Source organism: Watersipora subatra, chromosome 4 (genome assembly GCF_963576615.1).
Source record: "Watersipora subatra chromosome 4, tzWatSuba1.1, whole genome shotgun sequence".
NCBI lineage: Eukaryota > Metazoa > Bryozoa > Gymnolaemata > Cheilostomatida > Watersiporidae > Watersipora > Watersipora subatra.
In genome coordinates, this window is record NC_088711.1 from 33,904,627 (window position 1) to 33,929,342 (window position 24,716).

Below are 24,716 nucleotides of genomic sequence, written 5' to 3' on the forward strand. Positions count from 1 at the left end.
GTAGCTACATGTATGTGTACACTCAGTGTAATCAACTATGTTTAATCAAAGGAGATGCATACTAACAGGAATACTAATACAAACAGAAAGTAACAATTGAACTTTATAAATTGAAGACTTGAGGAAATAATATAATATTAATTGCTTTTAATAATTAATGTAAATGCTATATCAATAATATAAGAAAAGTGAGAATAAATGACATACTTGACAGAGGAAGAAAGATTTGAAATGCAGAGGTAATAGTATAAAATACAACAAAATAAAAATACTCTCAAAACAAAAGTTAATGTTTTACATTTATCAGTGTCTTTATCTAGGAATTTTGTTGGCAGTTTTGCTGGCATATTTGTGAGAGATGCCAGAATTCTAGGTGCTGGTACTGTTTGGTTTTAAGGCTGAATGGTTGTCAACTCAAAACAGAAACAAATATTACGGGGTCTGATAAATTAATTACAGTTATGCAATTTTCTGACTATTTTCTCCTTGACCTGGAGCTTTGCTTTTTTCTTTTCTCTTGTTTTGATCTTGCTGGCTTGATCTCGCCGCTGCTAGCCGCATAAAGTGGGTTGACCTTTAGCTGCTTGTTGTTGAACTTTTGCTGCTCTATTTCAAAATACTTCTCGGTCATTAAAGATGTGCAGTGAAGATTAGGGTCTCGGGTTCGATCAAAGTGGTCATCAATTGCTCGAAATTTGACACGCCAGGGTGTCTCCGTCGTATATAAGGGGTTTGACTTCAAGTTATTATTACTTCTTGTCGACTCCGACATGCTCGCCATTAGATCATTCTCTGTGCCTGCATAAAGTGGGTTGAATTTTCTCTTTTGACTTGGTGCAGGTTTCTCTGATGTTTCAACCAGAAAGGGTGCAAAACTCCCTAGTGTTGAATTAATGTCAGGCAATGGTACGGCATAGGTTGCGCTGTTGAAGGTGAACATGTCAGCAGTTGATGGAGATTGGATCGAGGTCTCAGTTTGCTGGTTTAATGGTGAATGCTCCGAGTCATGTTGATCCAATTCTGACATTGATTGAAACATAGCAGCATCTGATGCCGATGAGAAAAATATTGGTGCAGGAGGAGGAAGTGGAGGGGGTGATGGAGATGGCTCAGTGTACTGTGGATCATCATAAACATTGTTGGAGGTCTGACAGCAACCAATGGGTGCGTCTGCCTGATAGTCAGTCATGTTGGCTATCGAGTACTCACCAGGCTTGGCGTATATGTTACTCTCCCTTGCAGGAGTGTACAACTTTGTTTCTTGCTGTCTTCCACTATAACACAATAGTTAATGTAGCACTCACTAGCTGCCACTGGTCATACAACTCACAGCGATATTGTCAGCATCACATGACTTGCCGTGTCTTACATAAGCATTAACAATTGTTGTTAGCATATTACCAACACTTACGTATAGAAAAGATACAACCCAAACTTTAACTATAGCAGCTAATAAGACACTTAAAAGAAAATAATCTCTTGGTGTTTTATAATGCTACAAACACCCATTCATGCTAGCCCTTGAATTTATCATAAAAAAGCTTTAAAAACCAATGAACAATCCTGTCAGAGCCAGTGAGGCAGCAATGATGCATCAACAGCAAATCTAAATCATTTAGTCCATAACTAATAAAAACTCATTGTTTGTTATTACATAACTTTAAAAATGTAAACAGATTTTTGTTTTAACACTGAATGATTTCATATTTTAACACATTTGCCTTGACATTAGACCTAGAGTTTACCATAACCTAAGTGTCACATGTAAGATTTGGGAGCCTTTCAAAGTCAAGCTAATCTTTGTGCTGGATTGATATAATGGCAAAGTCTATATAAGTTGAAACCCTCTTTAAATCGCTTAAAATCGCTTAAAATGTAAATTACAAACTTTTGTAAACAAAGTAGTGATCTTCCTTTCTTGCTATAACCTTTCACGAACTGGCTCCAGAACAATCATTGCTAGTTTTGGCATTGCCAAAATTTTTTCAATTGGTTAAAAAGACTCACCAAGTAGCTCTAAGGTATCCCGCGGCAACAGAAAGAAGTTGATCGTCTGTAGGAGGTTGAGGTAGATTATCAAAGAGTGGGTTGTTGTAGTTGACACCTTCATACAGGTGCTCCGACTGATCATAGGGTAGATCTGGAAGTCTTGTGTTTCTTATGCTCCACAAAGCTTGTTTCTTCTTCCTATGATGATCATTATTATTATTACTATTATTGTTATTTCTGAGTGAGATACGACTTGGGAAACTTGGGTTTAAAGAATAACCAAGGCTACCTAAGTGCTGTTTTGCATTAAATGTGAAGGAGAAAGTGAGCTATTTGTCAGCAATAGTTCTTACTGAGCTATTAGCAACACATGCAGAGAAACTCCCTTCACCAAAAGTGTGCTCCATTATGGTTGCCACAATTCAACATGGCTGTCAAACCTTTATGATGGTTGCAAAGGTGGCTTTGCAAGCTTCACTGAGGAATGAAAAACCGACATCTTGCCAAAATGATCGCTGTTAGTATTGAGCTACATAAGTGTAAGGACAAACACAATCAAGACATAACTTGGACAATCATACTGAAGTGAGCATATCTGTCGGCTTGCTAATGGTTCTTCACTAAATCTAGGTATAGATCAACAAACTGAATGCTTCAGAATTCTTACCACAGAAAATACTGCAAAAGTCCTCAAGATCGTATACAGCTAGACCGTATGCCTCACCTTTGACAGTTGAAAGCTGCCACTGTCGAGATAGTGACTGTGAGCATCAATAAGGCCAAAATCGCTGCCGCGTAGTACCAGTTTTGTGAAATCCACTCCTAAAACATGCAAAAACTAAATGGTGGATCTACATAAACTTCCTTCAAAATTTTACACTAATATATGTTTAATTCACAAGTGTTCCTGATGAGTTTGTTAGCCTTTCCAAAGGTACACATTGTAAGTGTACAGTAGCAGTGAGCGCTACATGTATGTAGCACTGTATACTTTTTAGTACAGTTCAGACCTGTACTGGCAGCAGAATATGTTGCCAGCCTTGTTGCTCACTCATTGCCTGCTAAATCTGTTATCATACACAGAGGTTACCAAGCATTAAATCTAGCATATTGTCAGTTTCATCCGGAGCATGACAACCCATGCAACATCATTCAATCTGGTAGTCAACCCTGAAGTTTGTAGCAACAGGTGCATGTACCTCAAGGCCATGCAGTTGTCTACACTTGGCTAGTAGCGGCACGACTCTTTCACAAAGATAAAACGGGGCATTGGGATTGGCCGTTGACACTGCTCACTTATAAAAGCTCACTTATAATAAATAAGACCAAATGCTATTTTACCTTTACACACTGTCAAGCATGCTTGTTTATATGTAGGTGGTAGCCATAGAGAAACACACTATACTAATAATGTTGCATATATATATAGGTTTGGAAAGGATTTCTCAGAGCAGCTTTAACAGCTGGGATATTTGTGTACAGAGCCTGTTGAATAAATCCTAACTTCCACATCAAGTAGATAACAGCTTTGCCTGTTAAGTGAATAAAAACTTCTGGATCAGTTAAAAGCCCTCCTCTGCCAGTAGCTGATGCTTCATGAATGTAAAAGAATATTAAGTCAAAAAATAGTTAACAAAGGGTTAAAGGTTAATACAGCAGCATATGTGGTGCTATTGCTGTAGCTGATGAATTTAACTGCTGCAACACGATGCTAATGTAAAATGTTTGACAGTACCATCAATGTGCAATTCTCTCTTCAGTTAGAATTACCAGAAACCACCTTAATAAAACTACAAACCTACATCTATATATAGATTTCTCAAAGTATGTGTGTCATATGTTGGATATGTCTGTCTGCATTTCGGCTATAGGTATTAAAATCCTGGAATAAAGAATCCACACCGAAGAAAATGGGATCTCGGACCCTCCCGTTGACAAGTCCGGCACCATACCAACAAGACCACAGAGATCGATTTCTTTGCTATCTGATATACAACGCAATATGGAAGCAAATACCCAATGTCTTTGCGTACTATGCATGGTCATAGCATAACGTCATGAGAAGCTGTATCTAACATTATTAAGCGCATTCAAATTTTTCATTGGCGATGTGCCAGGCTAATAACAGGTGGCAGGCAGCTCTCATTACTTCCCATTGTTTATAAGCTGATTTTAAAAACCCAGGCAATGCCAGGTCGCACAGCTAGTTGATTAATTTTATAAAATTGTAGACACATGTACGTACTTCAGAAGGATGATAAGAAAGGTATGCAAGTCAAACAACTATACTAAACTGTGTACTATAGAGCTTGGTGTACAACCTCACATGTTGATTCCTAGCCCACCCAGTTCATGACACCACTGAGCTAAAGCTAGTCTGCCAACCCACAGTGCACGAAACCACTGAGCTTTAGCTAGTCTGCCTACCTACGGTTCAGGTTCACGAAACCACTGAGCTATAGCTAGTCTGCCTACCTACGGTTCAGGTTCACGAAACCATAGAGCTATAGTTAGTTTGTACTTTTACAGTAGATAATAAAAAACATTTGATATAATTGAACTTACCCCTACTTGTCCCGAATCTACAATCAGAACTTTTTCGGACTCCATAGTAGCGCAAAAAAGAAAGCCCGCAGCCACAGTAGACTCCTTTTTTTCGCACTCAAGCTTCCCGTCAATCTTTCTTCTGCAAGAATAGTCTTGGCTCCTATTTGTTTGTACACCAACTCCTGGTTCCAACAACGTGGCACTGAAGCTTAAAGCGGTACATCTGAACGTGTGAAGGAAGAAACAATAAGCTTTGCTAAAACTGTTCTCACGAGTGTCTTGCAGTCCAAGCGACTCACATTGTTCTTTACCAAACTCTCTTTCGCAGAATAGTTGAGCCAAGTTATTCACAGTCGCTGAGTCATTTGCACAAGCATCATCGATGTTGCAGGCGTAGCCATTTATTAGGTCAACACACTCGTGTCCATTGCAGGGGTCTGGATCACATTCATTTATGTTATGCTCACAGTTGTCACCCTCCCAGCCAAGCAAGCAGATGCATTCTGGCGGCACGCTGCTTGTTGTGCAACTGCCTTGTCCTTTTATGCAATTCATCAAGCATCCGTCTTCACAGTTGCTGCCGAGATATCTGCAGCCACATCCATAATTGAATAAATTTACTGACCTTAAGTGTATTGATCTGTAAAGCTGTGCTGCAACTTTCTTTTTAATATTTTATTGATCTAAAAAATTAGTTAGTCAAAGACGGAGGAGGAGTTTTCTAAATTTCTAGTTAAACATGAAATACAGAAGTGTCAGGTAAGGCCTCCCTTTACTCAATGTAGTAGGTGCATTACCTGTTGCAATTACAAGCTTTATATAAATATATATAAATATATATATATATAAATATATATATATATAACAATATATATATATAACAATATATATATAACAATATATATATATAACAATATATATATATATATTTATATATATAGCTTGTAATTGCAACAGGTAATGCACCTACTAAATTATATATATACTACTATATATATAGTTATATATATAACTATATATATAACAATATATATATAACAATATACATATATATAACAATATATATCACAATATATATACAGTATATAACAATATATATATAACAATATATATATATATGTAACAATATATATAACAATATATATAACAATATATATATTGTTATATATATTGTTATATATAGTTATATATATATTGTTATATATATTGTTATATATATTGTTATACATATTATATAAATCTCAGTGTTTGTCTTTTTGTTAAACCCTGTGTCCAGTTGTTAAGGCGATCAAAATTTAGCAGTAGTACTCAATTTGATCTCGGGACCTCCATATCTACCAGCAGTGAACTTAACCATTAAGCTACACGTAGTATAATAGATCCATGGGAAAAATAGTCATTACATTGGTTAAAATACTCACGCTTAAAGCGCTTGTTTGGGGTTAATAACTAGCACTGTTGACTGTTATGCGTAACGATTGTTAAGCTAGCCCCAAACACGGGTATTGTTTTAGTAAAGATTTAAGTAAAGATCTAGATTTCCAGGTAAGTTACTCAAATTCGTTAACTAATTATTCTGTTAACCGTGCAACGTCGGCCATTCAGGTAGTACTAATATATTACATGGTAATTTGGTAGTTATAATCGTGAAACAAACACAGGATTGATCTGCGTAATTAGAAATTGAGTGATTCAAAACTCTCATGTGGAACACTGTTAAATAAAATGAGGTTGAAGCTACTTCTCTATTTATTAAAAGGGAGTGAAACAGTTTATGGTGGGCATCTTTTGATGCAATGGTTTTTAACCTTGAAACTTCCGATTTTGTTCTTAAAGATCTGAAGTTATTGACTAGTCTCTTTTTAATGAGTTAAATTTGCTTTTAGACAGGTTATAAAAGACAGACAAAGAAATCGAAAGCTTACAGAGCACAAAATTTGTAGCAAAATGTTTTAATAATATACAATATTACTTTAACTATAGTCTGTAAAAGTTGTGGTTTTGTTAGCTAACACGCCCACAGTGCATGCAAGCAACTATATAATTACCTAAAACTCACTTCACTCATGGCAAAGAAAATAATAGGTGAGACAACTGATTTTTCCAAAACTGTATACTATATGGAATAAAATATTGAATTGTAGAGGCTGTCGCATAGAATTTGTTAATGCGCAGTTATTTATAAACTCATATCTCTAAATTTGTTATTTTTGATTGCTTTCACAGACAACGGATTGGAAGTTTGAATGTTGCACTTATACTCACCCAGCTTTACATTCACATTCATAAGAGTTCTCGTGATTTATGCATGTTCCGTTGTTAAGGCATGGAGATGAGGCACATTCATCTATGTCTATGTCACAAAAGTAACCGTAATACCCATCATCACATTGACATCTGAATCCAGGATCTCCAGGCTCTTCGGTGCACTCACCACGCACACACATGCTGTTCTTGCACTTGCTGATGACAGTCTAAAAATCAGCACAACAATAATGGCTCTATATTCAATAGCAAATGCAGAGCTGTCTAATAAAAATCTGAGCAGACAACCCTAATATGAGATAAATTAGTGCAGACAACTTCAAAGAATGTTTCCTTTAATGTTTGTTATTATAAGAGAAAATCTTGCTACCTATATGCAGGTTGCAATGCAGGTACTTGCTGACTTATGACTTGCGCTCGTTACAACCAAACAGCAACTGTGTGCATAAATTGATTGTATTGATTGAATTGAAAGAATTATCACATTTGGGAAGGAGAGATGGTAGGAAAATATGAATGATGTTAAATAGGCGCACACTATATATGTAACAAATTCCTTTGAATCTCAAATTAGCAATAACAAAAGGAATTTTAACCTGATTAATAAACTATATTCACATTCATGTCAACATTGCTCTGAGCTTTGTAGCTATTTATCTCATCAAATGGTTGCCGAATTCTAGTTTTGTGGTCTCATTAAAAAAATGTCTGACTATTGTTGGTCCGTACTGTTCACGGGTCTATTTGTCTGTCTATGGTTGGTCCTTGCTGCTCAAGGGTCTATTTGTCTGTCTATTGTTGGTCCTTGCTGCCTATGGGTTTTTTTTGTCAAACTGGTCCAGACTGAACAGTCTTACTTATTGGAAAAATACTGACCCGACGCTAGCCCATTAATTTGAAACTTGTCTGAAAACAAATCTGACAAGATACAATCTTAGTATACAATCATACTGTTACAACAGAGTACTAAGTAGATCAGGGGAACGGGTCAACGCTTCTTTTTAACATTTCTTTACCGCTTTTTGAATTATGCAATTACAACTTGTAATGCATTTAGGGATTTACTGAATTGATTATCAAATGATTACTAATTTTCACTGTCACAGGTTTCACTGTTTATTGAATTAATGAAAAATCAACAGGGATTTCAACCGTTGTAGTTCTCAGCCTTAAAAGTTTTACAAGTTGTCTAAAGCTGTACAACTTATATACTGCATATTAGGCTAACAGGTGCTGGCAAGTCAATCTAGCTGTACTAGAAGGAGTCAAAGCAAACTGTCACTGCACCAGCTTGATACAGAAGTGTTCTGAAGAGCTTTTTTGTAAAATATAAACAGAAATATTTATAATTAAATTATAACTAAAGTAAGTTTGTTTCTGGAGTCAGGCGAAAAACAAGTCCAGAGGTCATTGCTAATAATACCGGCATAATCATTGAGTCATGAGTCATTGCTAACAGCAATAAAATACCCTATGACTCATAGTGCTCTAGAAATATCAAAGTTCAGTTAGAGTCTCTGCTTGTAAAAGCCGCACACTCCAAAACACTCCATCTCATATTTATGAGACGAGTGAACAATATCTCACCTCGCAGTATTGCCCTGTGTACCCTTCATCGCACGTACAACGAAAATCATCAAGCCCATCTCTGCATTCTCCGTGAATACAAGACACATTCACACAGTTGTCTGGATTTATGTCGCATAATAAGCCTGTGAAACCTGCAACATTAAGTTATATGTTACATGTCTACAGCGTTAGCAGTTAATACCATCAGAACTTATTTTTGCTACTTGTGGGAGAGATACAATTGTTTTTCTTTGCCACTAGTTGAAAGAACGATAACACGCAGTGATAGGTATAAAAGCACTTCTGGCCAAGCCTCCATAAATATTTAGAGCTCAGTTGTAAAATGCAGTTATGTTATACAAAGGGTTGCTTACTCCTTTCAAATGCGGTTTTCAAAATGCAAGAGAGGACAATTCATAGTCTTATATTTATAGCAAGTACAGTACACAGGTTTACGACATATTTATGAGTTGTGTTTGGACTAGCTCTCTAAATTTTCTATTAAAGAGTTTGGTGAACACATCATCAATTGGCCAACCATTTTTAGCAAACTAAAACCATCAATATTCTGTAAGACTGAGGCGTGAAATAGTGCTTACATCCCTTAAGGGTGTAAGAAGGTTTTCACCACTGACTCCCAGTCTCCCCTACAAGGTACGAAGAGGGTCAGCGGTGAAAACAAATAGAGAAGCGAAATTCTAGTTAAAATCTTGTATATGATCAGTGAACAAATGTAGAGAGTGGTTGATCTCTAAACATATTTTTCAACAAAAAACCAACAACGAATATGTAGAAAGAATAGTCGTTTATGATATGCTAAAAGTAATTTTATAGCTGAGGAGTATTTGAAAAAAGAAGAACAAAAGTTGGTTATAATTGCAGCAGTTAGCCTTTATTTGTTCAAGACTATCAAGTCATTGTTAAAAGAGGAACTAGAACTTAGGACTGGTAGATATGTAAGAGAAGCAAAACCATCATGCGTGTGATCAAGGTATTGTTAGCACCGCAGAAACATAATGCGATTTATCCGGTGTTTAGCAGATAGATACAAGAAAATAAGAGCTGGTACTGCTACAAGGTTAGAAAAGAGAGAAAAACAATGTTGGGGTACTATACTATATATAATTCAAAATACGAGACAATTCATTCAACAATACAACACATTTGGGTTGCAGTAAATAAGTAACAGATGTCTTTAGAAAAATTTGTGAAGTGTTCACCGAATGCTTTTTGAGTGCATTGAAGTATACGATACAAAAAGTGATTTGTAAATACGTATGTTGCGAACATCCGTAAATAGCGAGCTACAAATCAAAAAACAAAAACTTGTATTTTCTTTCATTTCGGTTGTGAACAGTTGTGAACATGGACAGACAGTCTATTATGACCTGCCATAGTTTGTCAAACTTATGTTACATTAGCTCGTGTTCAAACACAGTCTAATGTTCAAACACAGGCTAATGTTCAAACACAGTCTAATGTTCAAACACAGTCTAATGTCCAAACGTGTTCAAACAGATTTTTTATAAATCCGCTTGGTCTGAGCATTTAGTGAACAGGTCACGAATTTCACTTGTCATTTCAATATGAAGAGAATGTCATAAACCATATCAAATTAAAGATGGTACAGAATGAAAACTATAGCTAGTAAAAGTTGTGGGTGCCACATAAAATCAAAGCATATGTCAAGAGCGTTGCAGAAGTTTGCGGATTACCAAAAGACACAGATAAACTAATTTAAACCAATAGAAAGAGGTGGGCTTTACCTTTCGAGCAGAAGCATTCGAATCGTCCAACTTGATTGGAGCAGATGGCGTTTTCATGACATGGATCGGAGGAGCATTCATCAATTTCGATCGAGCAGTGCTCTCCCGTGAAACCAGCAGAGCACTCGCATATGTATTTTCCAATTAGATCCTGACATAATCCGTGGTAACAAGGTACACCTATACATTCATTGATCTCTGTCTCACAAGTCAAACCTGTGAATCCCGACAAGCAATGGCAGGTAGCTATGCCGACTCCGTCTTCACAGCTACCATTACGGCAGCTCATCGTTTCGCATTCATTTATTTCAATCTCGCAGTCATCCCCAGTGAACCCTGTATTGCACTCGCAAGCATACTCATTTATACCATCTTTACAGAGTCCTTGCCCACTACAGTTTGCACCCACACAATCATTGATGTTGACAAGGCAATGCTGGCCGGTGAATCCAGCAATGCACTCACAGTGGTATCCACCAATCTCATCTACGCATGTTCCCTGTTGGCTGCAATTTATCAGCTCGCAGTCATCGATGTTTATTTCACAATTAACTCCCTCAAATCCGTTGTTACATTGGCATGTATGTCCATTGACACGATCGACACATGTACCATGATGACTACAATCAATACCTACGCAATCGTTGATATCTGTTTCACATTGGTCGCCAGTAAAGCCATCATTGCATCTGCATCGGTATGTATTTACATGGTCAATGCATTGTCCATGGTTGCTGCAAGTCACTCCTGTGCAGTCATTAATGTTTGTCTGGCAGCGTCTGCCAGTAAATCCAGCAATACACTCACAGTGGTAGCCATTTATTTCATCAATACAGGTTCCTCGACCACTGCAACTGACTCTCGGACAGTCATCAATATTGGTTTCACACTGAACACCCTCAAAACCATGATCACATTGACATGTATATCCATTTACAGCATCAACACATGTACCATGATGACTGCAGGTAATGCCAACACAATCGTCGATGTCTGTTTCACATTGGTCGCCTGTAAAGCCATCATTGCATCTGCATTGGTATGCATTTACACGGTCGATGCATTGTCCATGGTTGCTGCAAATCACGCCTTGACAGTCGTTGATGTTTGTCTCACATTGACTTCCAGTGAAACCAGTGTTGCACTCACAGTTGTAACTGGCTACCAAATCTATGCAGCGCCCTTGTCCATTGCAAGTCACTCCTGCGCAGTCATTAATGTTCGTCTGACAGCGAGTGCCAGTAAATCCAGCAATACACTCACAGTGATAGCCATTTATTTCATCAATACAGGTTCCTCGACCACCACAACTGATTCTCGGACAGTCATCAATATTGGTTTCACACTGAACACCCTCAAATCCACGATCACATTGACAGGTATATCCATTTACAGCATCAACACATGTACCATGATGACTGCAATTAACACCTATGCAATCGTCGATGTCTGTTTCACAATCTGTTCCGCTAAAGCCAGCATGACAATCGCATGTGTAAGCATTTACCCTATCATTGCATTGCCCCCTGTTACTACAGCTCACCCCAGCACACTCATCTATGTCTATTTCACAGTTGGTGCCTGTGTACCCCGCAGCACAATGGCAACGGTATTGATCAATTCCATCTCTACATGAACCATGGTTACTGCAGCTTACAGACTCGCAGTCGTCAATGTTTATCTCGCACGTTGGGCCATGAAAACCCCGATGACAGCTACAGAAATAGGTGTTCACTTGGTCGACACATACTCCATTGTGGCAGTTTACATTTCTGCAGTCATCGATGTTAGTCTGACACTGGGGGCCAGTAAATCCGATTCGGCAGCTGCAAGCATATGCATTGATACCGTCGATGCAGAGGCCATTGTTCTGACAAGGGTTTGAGAGACACTCGTCTATAGGAAAACAACTGCTTCCTTCATAGCCTGTAAAACACTGACCTGTAGATAGCATAGATTTTTAATTCTCATAGAAATACAGATAATTTCGTTATTAAAAAAGTCTCTTCTGATCAGAAGGATTAAAGGTTGACTTGCAACAAAGTTCACTTTACAGTTATTTAGTATCAAAAGATTCACCATGTCTTACTTTGCTGTGTTGTACATGTAGGTGCCAAATATGTAGAAATGTGATTACAAGCTTTGAAAAGCTCAAAAACGAACAGTTAATCGCAGCCATCACGAAAATGCTGTAGATTAGAATCCCTTTCCATAACGGCTCAAATGGGACGTAGGTGAACAAGATGGCTTATGTTTACACTTTCATGCAACCTCATTCGTCAAAATATTTTCACAAATATACTTCTCACATTCAATAAAACCATGTCTATTGTCCTCACGCGTATATTCCATCATCATTGTAATGCTGTCATTTTGAGCACTGAAATCTCGAAACCCACTGTAAAAATTTGTTTAATTTTTTAACCTTTGCTCGAAGGAGTGGATATCATCCTCAGGTAAACATGAGGAGCCTGTTGGTCACCTGTGATAGTCAAAAAATGCTGCAGAAATTATTCGTGCTGTTTAGCAGGAAGTATGGGTCACATGATCAGATTATGACGAGACGATTAGACCAAGCCGAAACAAAACTGTAAAGTAGCGAGCATCTATATTTGATACATGGTCTTTGGTAAAACCCGAAGTGTTTGTCATAAACTAGGGCTACGAGAAGTTTTATATTGAGCCTTTTGTTGGCCTTTCAATTCAACGTGACAAAACAATAACCAAATTATTTGAGTACTTTAAAGAAATAGACTGATTCCAACGTACAGCGTTTTCGTGATGGCGGCGATTAACTGTTCATTTTTGAGCTTTTAAGAGCTTGTAATCTCATTTCCACATATTTTGTACCTACAACACAGCAGAGTAAGACATGGTGGATCTTTTGACACCAAATAACTGTAATGTGAATTTTGTTGCAAGTCAACCTTTAACGTTATAAGAATGACCTTTCGTGACTTGTACTTAAATGCTTTCGATAGCCACTTTACCTGCGTGACAAATCTTTGCTCCAGTGCTTGGGTTGCATCTGTAAGCCGCCTGCGGCAGGCAATGAATTTGGCAGTCAGACCCATAATATCCTGGCAAGCAGTAGCCTCCTACGTTTAAATTCAAGCTAAAAAACATACGGGATAGTTTACCTTAGTTGAGGCGAGTAATATGGGGATAGTTTACCTTAGTCGAAGCGAGTAAAATGGGATAGTTTACTTTAGTCGAGGCGAGTAAAATGGGATAGCTTACTTTAGTCGAAGCGAGTAAAATGGGATAGCTTACTTTAGTCGAGGCGAGTAATATGGGGATAGTTTACCTTAGTCGAAGCGAGTAAAATGGGATAGTTTACTTTAGTCGAGGCGAGTAAAATGGGATAGCTTACTTTAGTCGAGGCGAGTAATATGGGGATAGTTTACCTTAGTCGAAGCGAGTAAAATGGGATAGTTTACTTTAGTCGAGGCGAGTAAAATGGGATAGCTTACTTTAGTCGAAGCGAGTAAAATGGGATAGCTTACTTTAGTCGAGGCGAGTAATATGGGGATAGTTTACCTTAGTCGAAGCGAGTAAAATGGGGTAGTTTACTTTAGTCGAGGCGAGTAAAATGGGATAGCTTACTTTAGTCGAAGCGAGTAATATGGGGATAGTTTACCTTAGTCGAAGCGAGTAAAATGGGATAGTTTACTTTAGTCGAGGCGAGTAAAATGGGATAGCTTACTTTAGTCGAAGCGAGTAAAATGGGATAGCTTACCTTAGTCGAAGCGAGTAATATGGGAATAGTTTACCTTAGTCGAAGCGAGTAAAATGGCGTAACAACAAAGGAAGATGTTGTCTGTGTGTATGATAATGAGTTTTTCGTCAAAAACCTCAGCTAGTGTTGTTTTATTTGAGATATCCTTTTAAAAGATTATTGTACAATAAACAGACAAAAAAGCACACAGTCTGTGCAAACTTTACTTATGCTCCTTTATACCCAAGCAGAAGCAAAAATTACAGTAGTTTTGTCGTTGAATGTAATATACAATTATGTTATTAACGAAAGGCTTTTAGTTTCCAAAATCAACTATCTTGAAACATCGCAAGTTTTTACTAGTTAAGTTCTATTTCTTTTCCCTTCATGTAATTTTGTAATAAGTTTTATCACAACAAGAGAGAGCAACTCAAGGATAAGTGAGCCATCGGCGAACTCTGCTATCCCTACATTTGGCCTGTCAGAATCTCGTGTTACCGTGCGATTAACATGTGTAACCGTGTGATTGGCATGCCCCAACAGGTAAGACATGCAACCAGTACAGCTGATTCACATTGTAGATTGCAGCTGTGATATACTACATCATTAGAATTAAGCGTTCAGTTGAAAGCATTGCTGAAACTGGCCAGCTACAGACGTAAGAGATACGAGAATATATATATATATATATACAAGAACATGTAGATTGTACATCTGTACGACAGACACCTTAATATCCCACAACAAATAGCTACAATTTATACCCAGGCAGGCACTTACCTAATTCCCTCCAGACCTTTCAGTGTTCTGTTTCGGTTCTGATTCACATTCCCACTGACATTGATAGTCCATGTTGCTATTAAGTCATTTCCATTGCCTCCGTTGTCTTTGTCTTCGACATCAATTTGAATAATATAGCCACTCTAGAGCAACATAGGTATGCTATATGCTGTAGTTGTTTACTATAGCAACACAGGTATGCTATATGCTGTAGTTGTTTACTATAGCAACACAGGTATGCTATATGCTGTAGTTGTTTACTATAGCAACATAGGTATGCTATATGCTGTAGTTGTTTACTATAGCAACACAGGTATGCTATATGCTATAGTTGTTTACTATAGCAACATAGGTATGCTATATGCTATAGTTGTTTACTATAGCAACATAGGTATGCTATATGCTGTAGTTGTTTACTATAACAACACAGGTATGCTATATGCTGTAGTTGTTTACTATAGCAACACAGGTATGCTATATGCTGTAGTTGTTTATTATAGCAACATAGGTATGCTATATGCTGTAGTTGTTTACTATAGCAACACAGGTATGCTATATGCTATAGTTGTTTACTATAGCAACATAGGTATGCTATATGCTATAGTTGTTTACTATAGCAACATAGGTATGATATAGCTAAAAATTTCTAAAATTTGTGCAAGTTGACAAAGAGTCCATGCTTCAACAGCAAAAATGCTTTTATGTTCTCTTTCTGAGTCTTGCAAGAAACAAACCTCAGTAAGCAAACTGCGGCATATCCCAGTCACGTTAAGTCATCCTGCTTGTAACATGCAAGTTTTTTTTCCATAGATTTTAGTTATGGATGTTTAGGAGGACAGAAAGAAGTGCATATGGCAGGAGTAGGCCTGGGAGTTTAGAGAGGTAAGAAAGCAGTGCATATGGCAGGAGTAGGCCTGGGAGTTTAGAGAGGTCAGAAAGCTGTGCATATTGCAGGAGTAGGCCTGGGAGTTTAGAGAGGTCAGAAAGCAGTGCATATGGCAGGAGTAGGCCTGGGAGCTTAAAAAGGTAAGAAAGCTGTGCATATGGCAGGAGTGGGCTGAGGTAACTTGTAGTTTGAACTTACTGTATCAGCTTTGCATTCTCAACAAACTTTTACCAACCAGACTCCAAGAGAACTCCCTATATATATATATATATATATATATATATATATATATATATATATATATATATATATATATATATAGTGAGTTCTCAGATAGTGAGATATATACAGTCAAACATGGATAACTCGAACTTCAAGGGACCGAGCAAAAGTGTTCGAATTATCAGAGCATTCAAGTTATCAGAGCACTGTCACAAGTTCATATATTTACTTATTTATTAGTAGATACATGTACATATACAAACTATAATATAAATCAAAAGCACAAATGGCTTGTTTCAAATTAAATGCTTCTAATGTAAAGTTTAAAACGTTTTCATGAAAAAGTATAGAGATTTTTCTATCACTTGAGATTGGTTTGTTGTTTGAGGTGATGTTATTGCCAGGACGTTTTTCAGATTGACATTGGCAAAACTTGATCGTTGTTGAAATGCTCAAAAGAAAAGACATTTTTTTCTTTTGGGGTTTTACCCACCATCAATTTTGCCGTTTTTTCTTGAAGTTTATGCAGATTACTTTACTTTACCTGGGATTCGTTAAGAGCAACACTCCGAGGCAGTTCAATTAGAAGTTTTACGAGGTTTTACGGTACATTCTATATCACTCACGCTTTTTTAATAGATACTTATTGAATGTACACACGTATTCTGTGTTTAGGTCAAACGATGAATAGTTTTTTGTAGCTCAGACAACGTATACGTTTAATTACAACATTTTTTAAGACGTTTTAAACATTCAACATTCCGACGTTGATTCAACACGGAATCAACGTCGGAAAACTATTCATCACGGGTTAGCCGAGTCACGCTCTCAAGGATTTTCGCCACGCGCATACAAAACAACATGCGATTTTTGTTTTGTATGTGCGTGGCGAAAATTCTTGCGCGCGTGACCCGGCTAGCCCGTGCTATTCATCGTATCGCTGTATAAATCAAATTTCACCAAACTTTTAGAAAAGTCGTTGACAAAAATATTTTGCCGATGGTGGTAATAACGACGCTTATGAATTACGAAAAGATGAAGTTTACCTCTATGGCTTTGAATAAAGTGATTTTCTAAAGCGAAAACAACCGTTTCGGTAGCTGTTGGGCAAAAAACAGTTCGAATTAACAGTGTTGAATTCGAGTTATCTATAGCAATTTATCATTACGTGGGAACGAACCAAAGGAAATGTTCGAATTAACCATTTTTTCGAGCTATCCGTGGACGAGTTATCCATGTTTGACTGTATATATATCTCACTATCTCACTATATCTCATCTAACATCTATATATACAGTCAAACATGGATAACTCGTCCATGGATAGCTCGAACACATGGTTAATTCGAACATTTCCTTTGGTTCGTTCCCACGTAATGATAAATTGCTATAGATAACTCGAACTCAACACTGTTAATTCGAACTGTTTTTTGCCCAACAGCTACCGAAACGGTTGTTTTCGCTTTAGAAAATCACTTTATTCAAAGCCATAGAGGTAAACTTCATCTTTCCGTAATTCATAAGCGTCGTTATTACCACCATCGGCAAAATATTTTTGTCAACGACTTTTCTAAAAGTTTGGTGAAATTTGATTTATACTGCGATACGATGAATAGCACGGGTTAGCCGGGTCACGCGCGCAAGATTTTTCGCCACGCACATACAAAACAAAAATCGCATGTTGTTTTGTATGCGCGTGGCGAAAATCCTTGAGTGCGTGACTCGGCTAGCCCGTGATGAATAGTTTTCCGACGTTGATTCCGTGTTGAATCAACGTCGGAATGTTGAATGTATAAAACGTCTTAAAAAAATGTTGTTATTAAACGTATACGTTGTCTGAGCTACAAAAAACTATTCATCGTTTGACCTAAACACAGAATACGTGTGTACATTCAATAAGTATCTATTAAAAAAGCGTGAGTGGTATATAATGTACCGTGAAACCTCGTAAAACTTCTAATTGAACTGCCTCGGAGTGTCGCTCTTAACGAATCCCAGGTAAAGTAAGGTAATCTGCATAAACTTCAAGAAAAAACGGCAAAATTGATCGTGGGTAAAACCCCCCCCCAAAAAAGTCTTTTCTTTTGAGCATTTCAACAACGATCAAGTTTGTCCAATGTCAATCTGAAAAACGTCCTGGCAATAACATCACCTCAAACAACAAACCAATCTCAAGTGATAGAAAAATCTCTATACTTTTTCATGAAAACGTTTTAAACTTTACATTAGAAGCATTTAATTTGAAACAAGCCATTTGTGCTTTTGATTTATATTATAGTTTGTATATGTACATGTATCTACTAATAAATAAGTAAATATATGGACTTGTGACAGTGCTCTGATAACTTGAATGCTCTGATAATTCGAACACTTTTGCTCGGTCCCTTGAAGTTCGAGTTATCCATGTTTGACTGTATATATATATATATATATATATATATATATATATATATATATATATATATATATATATATATATATATAACATAACATGTTCTCATGAAAGTTTGAGCAAGAAAAACACTGTCTCTCTATCATTGAAAATGAACCCATCAGCGGAGTGCTATTTCCGGCATTGTGGTTTATAAACGGTTTCTAATAAGATATTCAGAGCCCGTAGAGTAAAACGTACCTGGTCATTCCAAAGTGGTAAATTCTCTCTTATAGGATTAGAGACGTTATTGCCAAGAGATGACCCAAATGTTAGTTCATTTGTATTCTCCCATGTCATTGTTGTGTAAACTTTCTTTGTTTCTGTTTCCCCGTTTGCTGAAGGCCTAAAAAATATAAGAAATACTATTCATTGATCAAATATCAGCTAGCTTTCTTTTCTGGTGGTTTGGTTACAGGTAACGTCCTAGACTACACAGAAGCATGCTACTAACAAAGTTTGGGAAATATTATGCTAAATTATAAATAATTTCTGGAGTAAATGCAACAGATTTAATATTTTTCCAATGATGATGCCAAAGACAATAACTCCACGTAAGCAGTCTTCCTTTCTGTTTTTGCGTGTCCATAAAGTTGCAGTAGGTTTTGGTAAATGTAAGAATCACCCTTATTTCACACGTCAGGAAACTAGTAACAATACACAAAGAGGCTTTGTTTTGTTATTTTATCAGTAGTAAAGAATATTACAACTGATATGTCACATATAACAAATACCTCAAACAAGTTTAAAAACAAGTAGAAAAATGATTTTATCACAGATGAAGGGAACGCTTTCTGAAAAGACTGTCTGTGTTTCTTTTAACGCACACATCACACACACACCCGTGGGCATACTTATGCACACGAGTGTGCATGAGTATGCGCACAGGGGTGCACTTTGCGCGTGTACACTTATGCACACGCGCATGCACTCACCCACACTCGCGTACATCCAAACTCGTGTACATACACACTCTGGTCATACATACATACATACACACTCTGGAGAATTAAAAGATGTTGATATAAAGCTCACTGTTTTATGAACACACGGAAATATGTGTCACAATCTTGAAAACTTCCACCAACACAAAATGGTTTCTTAGCCTCACAGCATGATCCAATGCTTGTTATTCCGTCCAGATTAGCGTATTTATCAAATCTTATTTGAAGATAAGCTCTGTCTTCTGCGGAATACACCTTTTTCGGAATAAAACATCGTTCAAGGTCAAACACTGAGGTGGTCACTTAGAAATGATCGCTGAACAGGTAACGCAGGTTATCATCAAACTGTTAATGGTGTTAACAGTGTTAATAGGTGTTACCAGTGTTAACAACAGTTAACAGTGTTAATAAATATTACCATCAATAATAAATGTTAACAATGTAAATAGATGTTAAAATTGTTAATAAATGACAACAGCGTTAGTAAGTATTAACAGCGTTAATAAATGTTAGCAGTAGTAATAAATGCTAACATTGTTGATAAATGTTAGCAGTGTTAATAAATGTTAACAATGTTAATAAATGTTAACATTATTAATAGATACCAACAATGTTAATAAATGTTAAGAGTGTTAATAAAAATTAACAGTGTTAAGAAATATTAACAGCGTTAATAAATGTTAGCAGTGGTAATAAATACTAACAATTTAAAAGTTGTTAGTTGTTAGAATTATGGTTTGAATCCTGTTTGAACATAATAAACTAATACTAACAAGCTGCTGAACCTTAAAGGTTGACTTGCAACAAAATTCACATGACAGTTATTTGGTACCCAAAAGATTCACTGTGTCTTACTCTGCTGTGTTGTTGGTGCAAAATATGTGGAAATGTAATTACAAGCTTTTAAAAGCACAAAAACAAACAGTTAAAAAAACGGCCGTAGGTTGGAATCCCTTATTTTGACGACAGTATTCAACTCGACATGCTAGTTGTTCTTACACATGATGTTATCACGTGAAATGAAAGGCCAATAAAAGGTTCAATATAAAATGTCTTGTAGCACTAGTTTACGACAAACATTTCGGGTTCTACCGGAAAGCTCTTACCAAATATAAATGCTCGCCACATCAATATATGTGTGTAGATGTTCATAATCTGATCATGTGACCCATATTTCCTGCTAAATGGCGTGAACAACTTCTGCAGCATTTGCGACCATCACAGGTGACCAACAGGGTCCTTATGTTCATCAGAGAATGATATGCACCCCGTCGAGCTAAGGTTAAAAGTTGAACTGGTTTTTAGGCTAGGTTTTGAGATATCAGTGCTCAAAGTGACAGCATTGCAATGATAATGAAATAGATCAGAAGCACATCGTATTCAACTACACCACGTTTGAGCGGTTTTGAAAGGGATTCCAACCTACAGCTGTTTTCGTAATGGCTGCGATTAACTGTTCGTTTTTTAGCTTTTAAAAGCTTGTAATCACATTTCCACATATCTTGTACCTACAACACAGTGGAGTAAGACATGGTGAATCTTTTGATACCAAATAACTGTAATGTGACTTTTGTGGCAAGTTAACGTTTAACATTGTGAGTCAGTTGAAAGGCATTAAGATATTGAATACAAAATTGTATTAGTAGATAGTGTTATTCTAGTCAGGTTAATCCCTCCAGTCAAAGAACTTGCTAAGAAGTTGAGTCTATAAATTAAATAAATAAATCATGAGTTAACAGATGAGGTTGGCAGGTGCTGACAGGTGCTTATAACAAGTTATTATATAATTATATATTATATTATAAGTTATTATAACTTATAAGACTGCACGTTCTACAAATAGAGGAGACGATTTAGAATACTCATCATTTTCTTGTTACTATCAAAGTTATTGCCCCGTCTGCACAAGCCAATGGCCTGCTGGATAATATTTATTGTTGCTGAATTTGAGTAAATGTTATTTTAAAAATTGTCAAGATTTTTTGCCATTGAAAGTTCTTGCAGTCGTAACTCAATTATGTTTAGTCTATCTGTGGAAAAGCAGACTCTAGTGCAGGGGTCAGCAACCCACGGCTCCGGAGCCGTATGCGGCTCTTTCATCTCCTCGCTGCGGCTCCTTTGACTCTGAATTTTTTCCTCTTTGTTCCTTTTTCTTTTTCTACCATATGCCCAGTAATTTATAGAAATATAGAAGTTTTATCACTAGATTTTGTAATATAATTTAAAAAATTGTAATTTTGGTGATAAATCAAACATTGTCGCTTGTTATGCGTCATTATTTATGTGCCAATAAAATTGCCAAAATTACACCAGCCAGCATGACACTTCTTGATTTCTTTTTACCCCAGGTAGGCAAACTATGGCAAATACTAAGGAATGAAAAGTGGCAGAGAAAAATAGAACATTTAATCCTACATTCGCTAATTCATTTGCTTTGACTGCTGATGAGACTGGTTCACCAGTTTGCTTAATATGTAATGTGAAATGTATGCTCTCACCGTATACGCCAAATGACAGCACACAGAAGAAACGTATAACATTTGCTGCAGTTAGAACTCTAGTTTGGCGTTTTGCTAAAAGAAGGGCTGAAGTAAACATGAAGTTGCAATTTCTCTTGAGTAACCTTAAAAAACAACGTAATATTTTCATGTTATGTGCAAGTTATTATTAGCTATTTCTTTGTTCTTTGCAAAAGTGTAATTTTTTTATCAGCAGCTAAATTATTGTATTGTATAAATATAAATAAATATAAAAATGACTATAATAATAACAACAATAACAACGAACACTACATAGAAAATAATTGGAGAGCGGATAAAAACGTAAAGTTTACTGAGAATCTTCATTATACAAACAAAAAAACGATAAGAGAAAAAGATCTGAGCTTTTATTAATAAGCAAAGAGACAATAGAATGTTAAGTAATAGTTATAACCATACCAAAGGGTGCAAGGGATGTGAGACAATCGAAACATATAGAGAACTGGTATTAGAATTTGAACGATTATAAAATGTGACAGCTAAGATTATACTTGCAGTTATCAGTAGACTTGAGCTCTATTTAACAGAAATGTGTTTTATCTAGCTGCAATTGAAGCTAAAATGTCTTTTGAGACAGAAATCAGCATCCTCAGGAATCGGTAGAATACTCAGAACGGTTCCTCAGCAATAAACAACTGCGTAGATTCATATTGCAAGTTTAATAAAATACATGGAACAATAATAATGTTATGAATACTTATCATATGATTATTATAATTGTCCCAAACAATGTCTGTTGCCTGAATAAAAAGTTGAAAGTTGAAAAAATTAGAAAAAAGTTAAGACAGTCAGATATTTTGATAACTGTCAGTAGTTATCGACGCACTTGAAACAAATATGTGCCTTTTCCGACCATGTTAGTAGTTGAACATTTGTGATAGTACAAAGTCTGTTTTTTAGAAGTACAGTGCAACCTCGGTTCTCGAACACAATCCATTCCAGAAGGTTGGTCGAAAACCGAGTTGTTTGAGATCCGAAACAGGTTTTTCCATTAGAATTAATATATATAAGTTTTAATCCGTTCCAACACCCTGAATGTTTACCTTTTTAGTATTTTATACATTATTTTATGCATGAAATTGCACATTAAAATGCTGACCAACACATAAAAAGCAATGTATATCTCAGAAAATGTTAAGCAAAATGGCAAAGACACAAATAACATAAACATAAATGTAACCCAGGCTAATCGTATGTCCGCGTTGTCGTAATCTTCTATACAAAAGATTACGCTAACATGAACGTGTAAAAACAAAAAAAAAGGATAAAGAAAAGAATTATGAATAGGATTTTTTACTCGGCTACAGGATGATCTTTTCTCTTAAAATATCTATCCAATGACACTTGCTTCTGCCTTCTTTTTAGCACTTTTCGGAAGTGGTTCATGATAGTGTCGTTAAAGTCATTGATGACTCTGGTGGCTGCAGCTTTATCGGGGTGGTGGAGTTCGACGAAATTCTGTAACTCGACCCATTTGCTACACATTTGTTTAATCTCGGACAATGCGACAACAGTTGGTCACGGAAAGAGCGATCTACACCCGTACGTCGCTCAGCATCCCACCCTCACGTACGCACTCACGCGTCGTACCGGCGTTCGAACTCCGATTTTGGTTCGAACAACGAAGCAAGAATTTCTTGAATTTTTTGTTCGAACTCCGATTTGTTCGAACTGCGAGTCGTTCGAAAACCAAGGTTCCACTGTATATGAATATTTAGAAAGGATATAGACGAGAAGAAATGAATCCGAGGGATGAACTATTTAAAATGTTCCAATGACCTCAAAGAAGTGTCAGTCTGAGACATTACAAGGTTTGGTGAGAGATACGATTCCCACTAATACCAATAATATTATTAACAGCAACATAACAACAACAACAACAACAACAATATAAATGAAAAAGAGATAGTGAGAGAGTTGGAGAAAAAGAGAGTATGAAAGAAAAAAAGGAATGGAAACGAAAGAAAATGGCTAACTTAATGCCAAGACTTGCTTGTGATGCAAAAGTCACAAGAACATTAATAATAATCTTCACAATAATAATGATAATATTAATATTTTTTCTTAATAAAAACTGATTTATATTAAAAGGAACTCACTTGACAAAAAACCAAGAGCAGGGGTGAAAAGAGCCAAAGACCTGCCATATTCCATACTCTCCAACTATACACTGACATGCGGTGACACGGCAGGGGCAGTGCTTGGGATGGTGCCTGCTGATCTCATCATAATATAGTCCAGACAGTGTAGGAGATACACAAAGCATAGCCTGAGGTACAGAGTGCTGAGATCACAGCACGCTCTGTGATTGGCTTCTAATATTTGCTTTAAATTAAAAGAAATGTTGGGTACATTCTACAAAAGCCTAAATGTAATATTTCTTTATTACTTGACAAAAAATTTGAATGTTTCAGTTTTTTTCTTTCAGCATAGCAACTTTCCCTTGCAAAAGAATGATTCACATTTTGTCTGATTAAAATTCACCCTGAAGCCTATGCTTGTGCTGTATAACATAACTGGCATCTGGCAGAAGTCCAGAATCAAAGTAGAATCCTTATCAGTGAATCGTAGGTCTCCCAGTGAATCACTCACATCAGACACAAATGGTATAGCAAGCTAACTGGACATCGTTAGCCATACAGCCGTCATACCGTAAATAATAATAAGTGACTGTGCAATGATTGTATACAAGATGAGTAATTATATATACACTAGTGGAAAGAACATGTTGCTTGTTCTTGACATGACAGTTCAGTAGAATAGTGAGTAGATACAAAGGTCTCTGAGAGATTTTTCACTCATATGCACATGAAGCTTACAGAAATCTAAAGACAGACACAGAAGTTAATATATTTATGTTCAATAATTATGTTTGTAATAGATAGCCTAGCACGATGTTTTTATAAATTTACAAATGAGTTTCAACGGCAACTTAGACAGAATCGAGTTAGTAACATGAAACTAAGCTTAACTTAAGGAAGAACTTGGATAAGTTAACCCAAGGTACAGGATACAAGTACATTCTATAAATTATCTTCCCTTCGTCAGACTAAAATAGTT

At 36.5% G+C, this 24,716-nt stretch overlaps 1 protein-coding gene across 1 annotated transcript; it reads right to left on the reverse strand.

Moving 5' to 3' along the window:
• Positions 1–96: 96 nt before the first annotated feature.
• On the reverse strand, positions 97–23,818 carry LOC137395218 (fibropellin-1-like). The gene is made up of 12 exons (XM_068082064.1): positions 23,756–23,818; positions 19,208–19,371; positions 18,374–18,518; positions 14,635–14,777; positions 13,127–13,251; positions 10,137–12,062; positions 8,389–8,522; positions 6,802–7,010; positions 4,555–5,125; positions 2,714–2,811; positions 2,008–2,187; positions 97–1,274 (listed from the first exon to the last, which is right to left on the reverse strand). The coding sequence occupies exons 1-12, from the start codon at positions 23,801–23,803 to the stop codon at positions 476–478; spliced, it is 4,542 nt and encodes a 1,513-aa protein (XP_067938165.1). The 5' UTR covers positions 23,804–23,818; the 3' UTR covers positions 97–475.
• Positions 23,819–24,716: the final 898 nt, after the last annotated feature.